The 16,648-nt window shown below is 35.8% G+C and overlaps 1 protein-coding gene across 3 annotated transcripts in view; it reads left to right on the top strand.

Annotated features, from left to right (window-relative positions):
* The window catches only part of LOC108036172 (transcription-associated protein 1), a 223,684-nt gene extending 213,692 nt beyond the window's left edge, over window positions 1-9,992 (top strand). For all 3 annotated transcript variants that reach the window (XM_050889734.1, XM_050889733.1, XM_050889735.1), the window contains 2 exons: window positions 2,069-3,283; window positions 9,288-9,992. In XM_050889734.1, coding sequence (XP_050745691.1) covers window positions 2,069-3,283; window positions 9,288-9,860 — 1,788 coding nt within the window. In that variant the 3' untranslated portion in view covers window positions 9,861-9,992. The remainder of the gene's footprint in view (window positions 1-2,068; window positions 3,284-9,287) is intronic.
* The last annotated feature ends 6,656 nt before the right edge of the window (window positions 9,993-16,648 follow it).

Raw genomic sequence — 16,648 nt, 5'->3', positions numbered from 1 at the left:
GAGCGCGTTTCGAGTCGATTGAAGATGTAAAAGCGGAATCGACGATGGCGCTCATGGCTATACCGAAAAGGGACTATTTGGCTTGTTTCGAGGAGTTGAAAAAACGTTGGCATAAGTGTATTTTATCGGGAGGGGATTACTTTGAAGGGGATGAAATTGATTCAGGATAATAACCTTACTTTTTGCCCACGGTAGTATATTTTTGATCAGGATTACTAGCCGAGTCAATCTTGCCATGCCCGGTTGTCTCTACGAGAAACGAGTATAAAAATGTAAAAAAATTAATATGAAATAAATGAACGAATGAATTTTAAAAATGCCCAAGAAGTAAAAAAAAAGGTCCGAAAAAGAAGTGAAAAATATTTTTAATATTTCTTTCAAGATAAATGTATAGAATCTCCGTTTTCAAGTATATCTCCAACTAATAAATTTGGTTGATTTATATTTCCGATTATAACTGCAACTATACCACCAATTTTGTCGAATTTTTTCGTGAATTTTAAGCGTGTGTTGATATCATAAAATACGGAAAAAAACGACTATTGATGTTGACCTTAAACGTCGTAGGTAGTGAAGGAAATCAAGAATAAATATTCTGAAAATCAAGCAGGCTACTTAAATTTCGAATAAAAGCTAGAACGAGAAAAAAGCTTAATCCCAGAATAGTTATTCATAGCAAAGAAACACAAAATTTAAATCTGTGAAACTTTCACACACCATTCCTAGTTTTCTACGTTATTTGGGGTTTTCTGAGTAGAAGTCCCATGAACTAAAAAGCGATCTGTAGTAACAAATATAATTTTTTGTATATATAAAAAGATATGGCAGTTAGCGGAATTCCCAATAAAATGTCGCCTCATATCATATCGTTTCAATTAAGAATATTCACCAACTGCTTCGTTATAAAATTAACCTGTGACCCAGAGTCTATCAAAAGTCTAGGGCACCGCTTGTCTCCTGACTGACTACGAACCTTGACGAGGGCCGATGCGAGTGAGACGTGATCGATTTTTTGAGGTATAAGTTGAATAAGCATGGCATTCTGGGACGGCAAGAGATTGGAAGACGATTCATATGAAGTCAAGGTATACCTATGTAGAAGAAAAGATAAGGTTTTGTACAAACTTAAAAACGAGTTGATTGAAATGTTGAGACTCCACTTCAAACTAGTCTCTTTGTTTTAAGCTATTGCAATATATTTTTATTGCGGGTACAATTGCATTTATATATTCTGGGCCATTAAAAATATAAAGTTTGAAAAAAAAATAAATAAATAAATAAATTATGAAAGTCGAATACGTTCAACCCTAAACTTAAATTATTGTTGTTCAATACTATATTACAGAAAATGAAGATGCAAAATATGACTGTTTGGCTCTTTATAATTTTAAAAAATGGTAAAACTTTGAGAAGTGCATTAAAAAACGTGAAACTAAGCTTATTTCTATGCGGAACTCATACGATAAATTAAAAATAAGGTCTTGTCGTTAAGTAACATGGTTTCCAAATGTCAATTTTGAATTTAAGTAAAAATATTATATTTTGGTAATTATTTTGGTATTCTGGTAATAAAGCTAACCAATTCAAATATCAGTTAGCAAATTAATTGAAATAAACGAATTAAAAAATACTAGGGTGTCGCAAATTGCAGTTTGTGGGAGTGCCTCTCGGCTTAAGCAACCAATGTCATATAAAAACCCTTAGAAATTAATTTGAACGGAAGAAATGAATCTTGAACTTAATTTGAAGGAAACCTCACCTTTATTTATTAAACTACTTGTGAATCCACTTTAATACCAAGAAAAAATATTAGTAAAAATATAAAAAATAGCTTTTTTTTTGTTTCATTAATTTTAATTTTTTGTATATCCCTTTCTCTTTCTCCCTTAGCTGAGTAACGGGTATATGATAGTCGATGGCATCGACAACAGAGTTCTCTCTGGCTTATATCGTACTTCTTATTTAATCACATACATAATTAAAGTTTCTTATATAGCTTACGTTTTAATTTTAATATTTTTAATTAAGAATAAATAATAAATTATATAATGTTTGTTTTTTATTTTAGAATATGGATACCATTGCTTCAACATGCGGAAGATCTAATCAAGGAAATATTTCGTCAATTAATCCAATAAAAGCAACGCCCCCCATGTGGCGCTGCTCTAAGGTTATGCAATTACAAAGGGAAGTACATCCCACAATATTAAGTTCATTGGAAGGAATTGTTGACCAAATGGTGTGGTTTAGAGAGAGCTGGACCGAAGAAGTTCTTCGACAACTACGTCAAGGCTTAATAAAATGTTATGCTATAGCATTTGAAAATAGAAATAGTGTTGTCCTCTCCACCATAACACCCCACACGTTGCACTTTGTTAAAAAGCTTGGTTCTACATTTGGTATTGGAATCGAAAACGTTCCAGGGTCCGTAACATCATCAATTTCGCATTCAGCAGCCTCCGAATCTCTTGCACGACGCGCCCAAGTTACTTTTCAGGACCCAGTATTTCAAAAAATGAAGGAACAATTTACCAGTGATTTTGATTTTTCAAAGCCGGGTGCTATGAAATTACACAATTTGATATCAAAATTAAAAACATGGATAAAAGTCCTTGAGACAAAAGTAAAAAAACTACCTACATCATTTTTAATAGAAGACAAGTGTAGGTTCTTATCCAACTTTAGTCAAAAAACGGCAGAGGTTGAACTTCCAGGAGAACTATTACTACCGGTATCATCACATTATTATGTTAGAATCGCCAGATTCATGCCCCGTGTTGAAATTGTACAAAAAAATAATACAGCCGCGAGAAGATTATATATAAGAGGTACAAATGGAAAAATATATCCCTATCTTGTAGTCCTTGATTCCGGACTGGGCGATGCTCGTCGAGAAGAAAGAGTATTGCAGTTAAAACGCTTGTTAAACTATTACCTTGAAAAGCAAAAAGAAACAAGCCGACGCTTTCTTAACATAACGGTACCAAAGGTTGTCCCAATATCTCCACAAATGCGATTAGCGGAAGATAATCCAAACAGCATTTCTTTGTTAAAAATATTTAAAAAATGTTGTCACAACATGCATGTTGACTACGATGTGCCAATAGTTAAGTATTATGACCGGCTTTCTGACGTTCAGGCAAGAGGAACTCAAGCCACACACACACATTTAAGAGAAATATTTTCAGAAATTCAAATGACTATGATACCAAAGAACTTACTAAGACACTGGGCCTTGAAAACATTTACGGCAGCTACAGACTTTTGGCATTTCAGAAAAATGGTAAGTTGTAAACTTATTTAATATTGCACTATGAAATCTTTTCGTTTGTAGTTATACCTAGGGAGGAAAATAACTGTTATTTTTTCAATTTCAAACAAAAAAATCAAAAACAAGAGAAGGCATAGGAAACAAAAAAGGAAGTTAACTTCGGTAAGCCGAAGTTTGTATACCCTAGCAGTTATAAGAAATAATCAACTTTAGTAAATAAATTGTTTCGCAATTGTTCCTATGACAGCTATATGATATAGTAGTCCGATTTTGATAAAATTTAAATCGAAATTCAGAACTAACTAAAAAATGTTATTTCCAAGCTTAGAAGGCTATATGTTAAAAAACACCAAAGATATAATTTTTCAATGTTATTCTACCACTAATTTTGAATTGATTAAATTTAATTCAAAATTCAAAACCAATTAAAAAATGTTTCCAAGCGTAGGAAGTTATATGTTAAAAAACACAGAAGATATAATTTTTTTATATTATTTTACCACTAATTTTCCGATCGTTCCTATGGCAGCTATATGATATAGTCGGCCGATTTTGATAAAATTTAATTCGAAATTCAAAACCAATTAAAAAAAATTATTTTCAAGGAGGTTATATGTTAAAAAACACCAAAGATATAATTTTTTTAAAATTTTTTCCCCGATAGTTCCTTTGGGAGCTATAAGATATAGTTGTCCGATCCGGCTGGTTCCGACTTATATACTACCTGAAATAGAAAGAATACTTTTGGGAAAGTTTCAACCCGATGGCTTTAAAACTGAGAGATAAGTTTGCGTAGAAACGGACGGACAGACGGACGGACAGACGGTCATGGCTAGATCGACTCGCCTAGTGACGCTGATCAAAAACTTGCAAACTTCTGACTGAAATCATTATACCCTCTGAAAGGGTATTAAAAGATTTTCGGTTGAATAAATATTTTTTAATAACAAGCAACTATATTCGGCGTGGTAAAAAGATAAAAATATCGTTTCGGTAGTGTTCTCACAACATACGGCGAAGTAAGTCCAGACTACTGTAACGAAGTGATTTGTTAACTTTCTGCTCGCTAAGAGATTCGTGCGGCTAGCTCAGTAGATTGTGTGTGTTCGTCCCACCAAATTTATATAAACTTGACCGCCCAGTAGTTCAGGGAAAAAGCACAGAATTCACGGGTTCGTAGTGGGTTTATTGCAGGTATAACTACAGACGTCTTGGTAATTTTCTTGTACTTAGTGTCTCCGACGGTTTTGGTTGTCTCGATGTCCCCTGTTCGATGCCTGTCCCTAACGCGTTGTCTCGGCGACTGCTTGGCAACGATTCAGATTCGCTATGGGGTCGGTCGTGCGGGCTTAGGGAAGCGTCACCGTTCTCAGACTAGGGTGAACAGACTGACGTGATCTCCAAGACCACTCCTCTTGACACACGACCGCCTGTCCCTTGCTCTGTCCCGGATGGTCCCACTAGGGTTTCCGCTCAGATCGCGCGGACAAACGCCAGGAGGCTGCCTCGCGCTTCCTTTCGCTTCTACGCCTAGTGTAAACGAACTTCCACCCTAGTCTCACCCTTTAGTTTACTGGCCGTCCCGTTCCTGCGGGCTCGATATTCCTTGCGGGGCTGTTGCGATGTGGTGTCTCGCTCGCTGATGGCGTTGTCCTGCGAATTGCTCCTGACTGGGTGGCTGTATGTAGCGTGACTTCTGATAGCGGGACTTCTCTCTCTTCTGGCTCGTTACCCTCGCGGTTCGGTCGCGCCGCTGCGGGACTTCAAAAATCGGAACCGTAGGTTCTCCTGGAAAATTTCACTCGAGACCGTACTGATCGTCCGCTCTCCCTTCTGGCTGATCGCGATAGGACCTGTTCAATCTCACGAGGCTTCAGGCGGGACACCCCAAGTTAGTAGTTGGGGCAAGGTACACAGGGTTTAGACAGGCTTACCCCCGAGCTCACGATTTCTTGACGCCGGCCTTCACTGCTCAAATTCTGACAAACCCTCCAGGCGTAACGCCAGGACTTCGTTGACAGGAATAAGCAGATCGCCTTGACTTAGCCGTGTGATGTCCGCTGGACCTCAGCTAACTGTGTGTCAGTTCGGAGATTCTTTGTAATCCCAATCCCGAACGTCTCGACGTAGCGATCTTGATCCTTGTAGGCTCCCACGGCGCTGCTTTCGACGACTCGACTTGTTGTGGCTACCTTGCAGTTTACTTGGTTGGTTGTCTGTTCACTTGATATCTGGCTGCTTGTGTCGACTCTTCGCCTCGGCCTCTCGTGATCGACTGATCCTGCTGCCACAGGGTCCAAAGTCCATGGCTCCTGTTTGAACCGTTGTCCTTCATGCGCTGCTTCCCACCGACGTCCTGCCTGATGCTGCCGTCCCCTGGTTCCCGTGATGCGTCTGGCTTGCTTGTGTGCTACTCCGCTGCCGAGAAATGGCACCCTCTCTCTTTTGGTTCAAAGTTCACGGGAGAGTCCAAAGTCCGGCGGCGTCCCATTACTTCATTTTGCACACGGCACTCTCGCTTTTCCAAGTCTCCGCTCTCTCTTTCTCCATCCTTGGTCTCCAAACTCTCTTGGTCTCCAAACTCTCTTGGTCTCCAAACTCTCTTGATCTCCAAACTCTCTCTCACGTTTTCCAACTCTCACGTTCCCCATCCTTGATTTGTTAACTCTCACGTTCTCCAACTGCTCTTCGCCGCGCCGTCACTATGCGAATGTGGAGTTTTTCAACTCCTCACACTACATAGTTCAAATAGCGTTTATCGTTACGTTTGTTGTGGTTCGAAGAGTTTTTTTTACAAGACTTTAGAGCGATGGTCGTTTTTATTGTTATCCCTAAGTATCTGGCGTGGTCACCATAGGGGATATTTAAGTTGTTTAATTTGTGAAATTTCGTTCATATTTGTGAAATGTGCCAGTTTTATTTGTTTGTTTTATGGTTTGTTTCTAATGGTTTGTTTAGTTCGTTATTTTTCGTAAATTCTGAAAGTATTTTTAGGGGTTATGATATCGACTTCATTTACATAAGCAAATAATATAATCAATTGAGAAGTTCTATTTACAACTCCAGTCTGATTTGACACTGTGGGTCTCTCAACCCATAGTTCTGTAAGTGATATTGTTATTGTCATTGCATGATTTTTTTGTTGGAAGCTGGTAGCGGTTTGTAATGTTGCTCCATTTTGTCATCGTTTCTCGCTTTAGTTCCCTTAAACAGGGCTAATGTATGTGGATTACGGATTTATAGAAGTTGACTTCACCTAGGGAAAACCCTAGGTCGTTTAGCGGGCGTTTATGAATTTTCCTTCCATTTAACTCGGCTCTACAGGGTATATTGAGCTTACTGGTGATTTCATGGGGTGAATACTGAATACAACTTCTATGTGCATGTGCCAGTTGGTTAGCCGTGGGGTTGCAAGGTTGACCGGCAAGGGTGTATCTAGTGATAGTGTTTATGGGACTGCGACCTGAGTAAGAGGGACCGTTAAAGACTACCCGGTTTTTAAATGCTTCTATTAGGTTACGTTTAAGACCGTTTGGCAAGTTTTATTTTTATGATTATTTATTTAGAAAATATGAAAAGAGAAGAGTGTTGTTGTCGCACAGAGACTGACGGAACTTGATTTCCTTTTGGTTTTAGTTCAGAAACCTACACAAAGGTCTTGAACTAGAACCAAGTGACATCTGCAGTGAAACTCTGCACCAAAGTGTCATCGGCCTCAGCGATGTCGCTCAGTTCGTCGTCACTAGCACTTGCGTCACTCTTTTTAGTGACGAATCGGTAGAATACCCGTCCTCCGGTCCAGGAGTTGGAGAACACCTCAAGTGGGTTGCTGGCAGGGTGTCCTAAGGCATTGAAGTCGTTCTTATACGCCCCATTCAGCACCACAACTGACTTAATTGTACCACAATTAACCAAATCCTTCGTAGCCCTCTTTAACCAGGACTACTGTTTGTTTTAATAAGTCCTTCGTGGGCTGTGTGACAAGTTGTGTGTTTCTATGTAAAATGAGTCTTTCTATTGCAGGCCGTCTATATCTCGTAGAGTAAAAGGGTATACTAGATTCGTCGGAAAGTATGCAACAGGTAGAAGGAAGCGTTTCCGACCCCATTAGGTATATTCTTGATCAGGATCGATCTAGCGATGTGCGTCTATCCGTCTGAACGCTGAGATCTCGGAAACTATAAAAGCTAGAACAGTCAAACTTGGCATGCAGATTCATGGGCTTCCTGCGCAGCGCAAGTTTGCAAGTTTCAGCGGGGTGACACGCCTAGTCTAACGCCCACAATCCGCGAAAATCCGGGCCTACAGTTTTTATGATAGAAACAAAATTGTTACTAAATGTGTTTGTCTCATCAATACCTATCGACTGTACACTCCCACTCTAACGCCAACAAACAATTAAATCTGTCTGCCGCCCACATAACATATACTGAAACAGCCGGTTTGTCTTCTTTTGTTCTTTTAATTAAATTGAATTCCTTTTTTAGGGGTGTTAAAGGCAGAAATGAATGTTCCAATGAAAAATAGGAATTAAAACATCCGTAAACAGCCGATTCTTGCCGTGATCGAAAATGCACTGCCTGTACGAGGAAGACATCTCCCTAGTGCTAGTAGCAACAACCACAATATAATGCAAGCCTTCTGTACATTATGAGCCCTATTAATTATAACGGATTCTCTATCGCAGAGCTCTTAACACAAGAAAACCTATGTTCCAAATTTTCAGAAAATTCGTGAGCCAACTCATTATTTTGATTTGCCCAAGTACCCAAGAAGAAAAATTGAAATCTTTAAAAAGAGGCTTTAATATTATAGCCAATTCACGACTGCTGGATAAAATTTTTGAGAGAAATGAAGTCCCTGCTAAATAAAATCACATTACAATCTTTTATTTCAAACGTAGTTAATCAATAGTGCTTGCTAATCGATAAAACTATTTAAGCAAATAAACACAAAAAATAAATCAATCATAATACTTCGGTATGAATACACCGTTAATGGTGTTGTTACGAATAATGCTTGTTAATTCGACTAAATAAACTGTTTCTAAACCGCTTTAAGTTGTTTCTTTCTTGAGCTACCTTATACACCCATAGGGTACCCAAGATTCTTAAATCAACTCAGGGACAAATATTTTCACTTTGGGAAGAAGAAGAAAATCTTGTTTTTGGAATTACTTTTGAACGGGACATCGAATTTTAACAAATGCTCTTATTCGACGTGTATTCTCAGTATGAAATTAACTAGGTTAAATGCCGGGGCCATTTATCCCCAACTTTCACCGCTTCCCGCTTCTAATGTCTTGGTATTCAATCTTCATTGTTTTTGCCATATCTTTCGATTGGTGTATCACTTGCTACGATTGGACCATTATAGCAGATTTTCAATTCTGCGGCTTTATATAGTAGTCGTCTTCGAACACGTGATTAATAAAGATTATTTGTTTAGACAACAAATATTATTTCGTAAACAAAAAAGTTTCACATCACTAAGGAAGTTATATACACGTCATTACGTTGGTCAGCACTGAAATTAAAATTTCAGGAGCAGTTCTGTAATCGGTCTTAGAATGCTCAGCTATACCAAACACAATAAACCATATTTTTGACATTGTAGTTGACCTTTTAGACTTGCCAAAACATCAAATTTCATGGGTCATTTGCTGTTATTAATAAACAAAGTGCTTGGTTAACAATTTTCTCTGTGTATAAATATTTCTGGAGAATTCTTTGGGAAGCAATAAAACTATTTTTTTAAGATAAATATTCGCATATGTATTGTTAAGCCTCATACTCCACTTCATCACGGAGATCAGGCTGTTAATTTTGTTTTTTTCATTTAATAATTCTACCTTGAGTAGATATATCTTCAAGATTCATTTCCATCGCACTTGCATTAGCTGAGTAACGTTTACCTTATCTCTCTTAGTTTATGATTTTAAGTTACCTTAAATAAAAAAATCTCATAAATCTTAAAAATAAAGCCACAATTAACAATTTGAATATTCTTTTTTCAGATAACCTTGCAGTTGGCTTTGGCCTTTTTATGCGAACACGCGTTAAATCTTACTCGTCTAAATGCAGATATGATGTACCTTCATCAAGATTCAGGACTTATGAACATATCGTATTTCAAGTTTGATTTAAATGATGATAAGTTCCAGCTTAACCAACATAGACCTGTGCCATTTCGCCTAACACCAAACGTTGGTGATTTTATAACACATATTGGAGTAACCGGACCCTTATCGGCGGCAATTGTGGCTACAGCTCGATGTTTTATTCAACCGAACTATAAGCTATGTTCTATACTACAAACTATTTTAAGGGATGAAATAATAGCCTTGCAAAAAAAAGGATTCGGAGAATGTAAAGTTTCAGATAGTTCTGAAGGCCGATATTTTGATGGAAATGTTATGGACCAAACAGTTAGCGTTGTGAATTCAGCGGTGGATTTAATAATGATGCGTTTCAATAAAATTTCTTACTTTGACAGCATTGAAAATAAAAAGATTTCTATGCTTATACAATCGGCAACAAATATCGATAATCTTTGTCGCATGGACCCTGCCTGGCATCCCTGGCTATAATTTAATTAATCGATTTGTTGAGTTAGTTTTCTATTCCCGTGAACGTCATTTTTAAATATTTTAAACTTTAATTTTACTATTTAACTCAAATGCAAACTAATAAATCAAAATAAATATCTCTTAATAACCATTTATGAAGGTGTTTCTTCAAAAGCGGGTTTGGTGAAAATGTCGATATAATACACTATGGGGCCTTTGATGACAACTTTGTTTGGCAAAAATCCCATGTTTGAAAAGTAGTTAAATCAAAAAAAAAGTTGTAGGAGGGTGCATTAGCAGAACACCAATCTCCAATGTTACGTTTCAGGAAATCCGATAACGTTGTCTTTGTTAACTTAACAGCTGTTAAATCAGCTGGTTGTGAAGCGAGACGTCTGTTTGTGAAAATCGACATTCGCCGTTCATTTTTGAAATATAGAAAATAACAATTTAAAAGCGTTCCAAGAAGTTCTTGCAATATGAATTCAAAGACAGGTGGTGTATACTAAGTGTTTATGTGTTTAAACGGTTGAAATCTGGTTACATTTTGGAACTTTGAATTGTTTTTCATATGAAAAAAATATGCAACTAAGAAGTCAAAAAAAAATGCAAATGCAACTCGAAATTGAAGTTATTTTAGTGAGGTTATGCTAGTTGGTTTTAAACCAAAACAGTCATGAGAGTTTCAAATTCCTTTAAGTGGGTCGGCCTTCCATCTCTGAACTTCCAGGCAAGTGAATATAGATAGATATAGAGGCAGTATCCTTGTTGATCAAAGCGCCTAGTGTAGATGCGGGGATGGTGGGTAAAGTCGCAGGTTGTTCCATTGGAAACTATAATATGTTATTATTCAATTTCGACACAATTTTTTTAAAATTTTATAAACAAGAAAAATACTAATATACTAATCATTTAACCAAAAAAAAAATTATACGGAGCTCTAGGATATTTTTGTTTGATTCAATGTATGTTGCCTAAAATCACAAAATCAAAAAAGTCAATTTCAAATTGAGCGAGTTATTTATATTGACCAACAAAGTGGTCAATGCTCAATAATGTAATGTTGCAAAATGAAGACCTAGAAAGGCGTGTAATGATCAGAGTTACTGTGATATAGCAGGTAAGTAGTTTAAAGTAGTGACGTTATCAGTCAACAGTTTGAAATGGTTCTCAATCCCTTTTAGAAAGTGTTGAAAGAGACCACTTTCAAATTCCTCCTGTGTTTTCTTGTGAATTTATATTCCCTGCTGAGAGCAAACCATTATTTAACGTCTATATATATATATATATATATATATATATGTATAAATAAATAAATATATGTATTTTGACTTTTTTTAGGGATTTTGTGAGAGTAGCCGAATAATTGTGTTAGAAATTTTAAAAAGCTCTCCCAGCAAACGGTTATGTGTTTATAGTTTTTTTAACCTTTCTATTATATTGATTAATCTCTTAGCTTTGTTAGTGTAATTTACCCTCTCTAAACTTGCGAGAACTGTTTTACTTCCTCTCACTCTATCTCGCTTTATTTTATAGCTGTAATTTACACTCTCTATGAACCTACCGAACTTCTGGTATACTTTTTTTTTACTATTTCTCTAATTCCTTCTCTCTCTCTCTCTTGCTTTATATTGTAATTTTTCGTGATTATGTAAAGTTGTAAGGGTCGCACACGCCACGCTCAGTAGATAGAAGATTTATTCACTCCTGCTCTCTCATGTTTGATTTTATTCCCGGTTTTGATTTTTGTTCGTGTTTTATGCCTTTGTGTTTTTTGGATTTGACCCCAGTGACAAATTTACTTTGAGGTATTTTTCATATTGTATTTTATTTGCCTTAAACTTGTAATGTCTGTTTAAAGAAAAATTGTACTCTTGCGTCTTCAACTAATGACCCTTTTTTTTGGCTCTGCGATTCGATGATGCACATTAAATGTGCAGAATTTACTGGAAGAGTTAAAGACTTCATTGATCTTAATTTTGGTCTCATGTGGTCATATTGGTCCTGCAAGGAAATGGTTAAGATAAGCGGCCTTATGAAGCAGACACGCGACAGCCTATTGAATACATGAGGAACTTTTAAACAACTTAATGAGGGGTTCAATTCCGTCTATGCCCAGTTGAATAATAAAAAATTATTAATCGAGACGCCCAAAGGCAAAAAAGCCAGCTTAATCGCCATTAATACGATTATGGAATACACCCCAAAACTTGATGCCTTTGGTGGAGTCCCTGTTTCCGGATAAAATTGGCCAAGTTAAGGAATTCGTTGCCGACCGTACCTATAGGTAAAGTATGCACCGGTTCTCAGCCTAGTGAGGTTTAGACATAGGAAACTTTTAGTTGTTTTTCAAGCAATTATTTGTTTTTAGATTCACCCCAGATAACACATCCGAAGATGTTTTTGAATTTATACGTGAAATATTCCCATTCGAGGATACCGTTCCTATAGGTACTGTAGGCACCGTTCCTGGATCTCAGCAGAGTGAGGTTCAGACTGCTTCTGGGGGACGTAAGAAACTTTCAGTTGTTCCACAATGGAAGCAATTATTTGTTTCTAAATTCACCACAGATACCACATCTGAGGATGTCATGGAATTTATTCCTGAAAAATTCCCATCCGAAGATATTGCAGTTGAACAATTAAAATTTTAATACGCTTGTAGTATATCGTCATTTAAAATATTTGCTCCGTCGGCTGGTTTTAATGTTTACTTTCTGAAAGCTTTTGGTTTAATAATGATTTAGTAATTCAAGAATATGTTCACAATAAACCGAGAACAAATAACAGACTTTCCACTGTGCTAAAAAACTAAAAAGTTAATTTTTGGCGTATAAAAATGTTAGGGGACTAAATATGAAGCTACACACGCTTTGTGCTGACTCCTCTGCATTCACTGAAGATATTTTAGCTTTAACGGAAACTTGAAAACTCTGAAACCAGAGAAGTCCGACTCTAGATTTCTGTCAAATAACTTTAATACATATAGGACCGATCGCCATTTAATTTAACTTTAATCTACCTGATATTTCTTGGTCTCTGGAATTATCGTTACATAGTAAGCTCTATACGTAAGCTTTTGTTTTATCTGAAGACCGTTGGATGATATCCAACTATGAAGTTGACAATTTGCCTCCCCTACTCTGATACCCTCTCCTTTAGTTTCTCCAACTAAAGTGAGATGTTTTCGTAAAGTATAATAAACTTTACGATATTACCTTGATAAACTATTTTTTAAGAATGCGTTTCAATGCGCTTCAAAGACATAAAAATCTTAAATCAAACACTTATAAAACATGAAAATCGGGTGGTGGCTCGATCCGATTTTAATGTTCTCAACAGTCATTGCTATTCTATGTATCTAAATCGATGTAATCGACACCTTGGTCAAATTCTAACTACCCTAATACCTTAAATAGGGCAAATTGTATTTTTATCCCTGTAATTACCGAAAGCTCTCTTAAGGGATTTAACAACAACAACGCCATTTTACTGGTCCAGATGGACTTTCTGGATGTGTGCTTATATTTTGTGCGTCAACCATTTGTAAACCGATTTTTAACTTTTTAATTTGTCTATTTTATCATCAGTTTTTCCTTCTATCTGGAAAGACTATTTTATTATTCCACTTCATAAAAGTGGCGCAAAGGCGGATGCCCAGAATTAAATATGTTTTGCAGACTGACTTTATATATTAAGATTTTAGCAAGGTTAACTCCGTTAACCATTCTCTTCTTTTGTTCAAATTATATCAGCTTGGCTAATCTGGAAATCTATTAACTATGACTTCAAGTTAATTGAATGGTAGGACTCAGAGGGTTATGCTGTTTCAAAATTGATCTACGTGACATCTGAAGTTCCTTTACTTTGCTTAATTTCGATTTTTCCTCTATCATAATACATTCTCATGCAGTAATGTATGTTGATGATGTTAAACTTTGTTTATAATGTTTGTAATGATATAACGTCGGGATTTTAACTTAACTAAAACCTATTAAATTTGAACTGCCTTAAATGCAACGTTATGACTCTTTATAGTTTATACATATTCAGTTAACTATTTAGGTGTTCTTCTGGACCCTAAACATAAATTTGACTGTCACATAATGTCCACTGTCAACAAAGCCATGAGTGTTCTTTGGTTTATAAAGCGTTGGTTAAAAGAATGTTATGAACCTTATCCAACAAAATTATTTTTTACCTCCCTTGTCCGTCCTATCCAATATCAAGTGCATATTGACTGTATTGAGTCGGTAAAAAAAACTTTTTCTTTTAAATTACATTTCAACCTCTATCCCGGTATTAAAAACTAATATTTTAACTCATTTGCTTCATTCTTAGTTGTGCTTATTATTTTCATTTGTGTCCCGTCTCTATTTGTTTTATGTACGAGGTGTGTTCAAAAAGTAAGGTGACTTTGTATTTTCAAGAAAAACTTTTAATTTATTTATCAATATTAATGTTGTCCCCTTCAAAGTAATCCCCCTCAGATACAATACACTTATGCCAACGGTTTTTGCAATCCTCAAAGCACTTCCCATAAGCACTTTTCGGTATAGCCTTGAGCTTGTTTAAGTATCTTCCTCGCGAGCTTGCATTTCTTCCCAAATTGATAATAACCACTTATGGACCACTTATTTGTACTGCTTGAAGTGCATCAACAATTAAATTCGCCACTACTTGTTTCCATATGGAATAGTATTGGACTTCAACAATTTTGTTGACAACGCATACGCTTAAATTTGGCCTTGCAAAAAAATATATACATTACTTTAAATATGGACAGTGAAGTATGTAAACCATGTAGGTATGTTTATAAATAATTAAACTTTTGCATCTTGTGTATAATATAAAAGAATATCATTTAATTAATTTTATTCTTAAATCGATACAATGTGCTTTTGTAAATGCCTTGACCAAACCAAAACGAAACAAGAAAGGAAGTTAACTTCGGCAAGACAAAGTTTGTATACCCTTGCAGTTATAAGAAATAAGCAACTTTATTTACACCATCTGAAATTTTTAAGGATTGTTGCTGACTTCAGTGATGTAAAAAAAAGAAATTATTTCATTCTTATTTTTAGACCATTTTTTTTACATCTATTTGTTAGAGCAGTGCGACTTTTATTGAATTTAATTCGAAATTCTTAAAAATATAAAAAATGTTATTTCCAAGCTTAGAATGGTATATGTTAAAAAACATCGAAGATATAATTTTTCCATATTATTTTAGTCGTCCTAGTTTGATAAAATATAATTCAAAATTACAAAACTAATTAGAAAATGGTATTTCCAAGCTTAGAAGGTTATATGTTAAAAAAACAGCGAAGATATAATTTTTTTTTAAATTTTGTTTAGCGATAGTTCCTATGGGAGCTATATGATATAGTTTTACGATCCGGCTGGTTCCGAATTATATACTACCTGCAATAGAAAGAAGACTTTTTGGAAAGTTTCAGCCCGATAGCTTTAAAACTGAGAGACTAGTTTGCGTAGAAACGGTCAGACAGACGGACATGGCTAGATCGACTCGTCTATTGACGCTGATCAAAAAGAAACGTCTCCTTCACTGGGTTCTGACTGAAATCTCTCTGCAAGGGTATAAAAACATCTACATGAGTTGAGTTCTAAATTGAAACTGTTTATTTATATCAATTGCATGAACTTAGGTAGCCAAACTGTGAAGGGATTTGTATAGGGTCTTAAGTTATAAAAGATTAGAACATCGTGTTTTCTTTGGTCCTCGACGGGCGTATAGAACTTATAACATTTATCATTTCATTCTTATCTGTTGTTCGTAAATTCTTAGATTTGTATACCCGTAAAGGAGCATACTAGATTCGTCAGAAATTATGTAACAGGCAGAAGGAAGCGTTTCCGACCTCATGAAGTATATATATTCTTGATCAGGCCCACTAGCCGAGTCTGTCTGTCCGTATGAACGCTGAGATCTCGGAAACTATAAGAGCTAGAATAGAGGGTATTTGATAGTTAAGGCACTCGATTTTAGCGTTTTTTCTTGTTAGAAATGCATGTGCTGCATTTGCACTTGCGGCCGTAAATATGTTCTTTATGTTAATTCGTGTTCGGACTGTGTGAAATTTCTACAGAAAGCCAGGAAAGGTTACGCCTTACAATTATTAGTTTTTTTTTTAATTTATAATTTAATACTCAAACGAACTTACACAGATGTATTACTTTAAGACATATTTTTATTGTTCGTTTTTCTTTAACTGACCATGCTTTCCGCTATGACAATGCCAATGACATTTGGCATTTGCACTTGCGGCCGTAAATATGTTCTTTATGTTAATTCGTGTTCGGACTGTGTGAAATTTCTACAGAAAGCCAGGAAAGGTTACGCCTTACAATTATTAGTTTTTTTTTTAATTTATAATTTAATACTCAAACGAACTTACACAGATGTATTACTTTAAGACATATTTTTATTGTTCGTTTTTCTTTAACTGACCATGCTTTCCGCTATGACAATGCCAATGACATTTGGCATTTGCACTTGCGGCCGTAAATATGTTCTTTATGTTAATTCGTGTTCGGACTGTGTGAAATTTCTACAGAAAGCCAGGAAAGGTTACGCCTTACAATTATTAGTTTTTTTTTAATTTATAATTTAATACTCAAACGAACTTACACAGATGTATTACTTTAAGACATATTTTTATTGTTCGTTTTTCTTTAACTGACCATGCTTTCCGCTATGACAATGCCAATGACAATGACATTATAATTGGTGAGTCCAATTGGTTTTACCTAAGATTGTTAGGTATTTCGCTAATTTCTTCTATAAA

Source organism: Drosophila biarmipes, unplaced genomic scaffold, assembly GCF_025231255.1.
Source record: "Drosophila biarmipes strain raj3 unplaced genomic scaffold, RU_DBia_V1.1 ptg000005l, whole genome shotgun sequence".
NCBI lineage: Eukaryota > Metazoa > Arthropoda > Insecta > Diptera > Drosophilidae > Drosophila > Drosophila biarmipes.
Note: the sequence above shows the minus strand (reverse complement) of the source record. Positions and strands in the feature narration are given on the sequence as shown.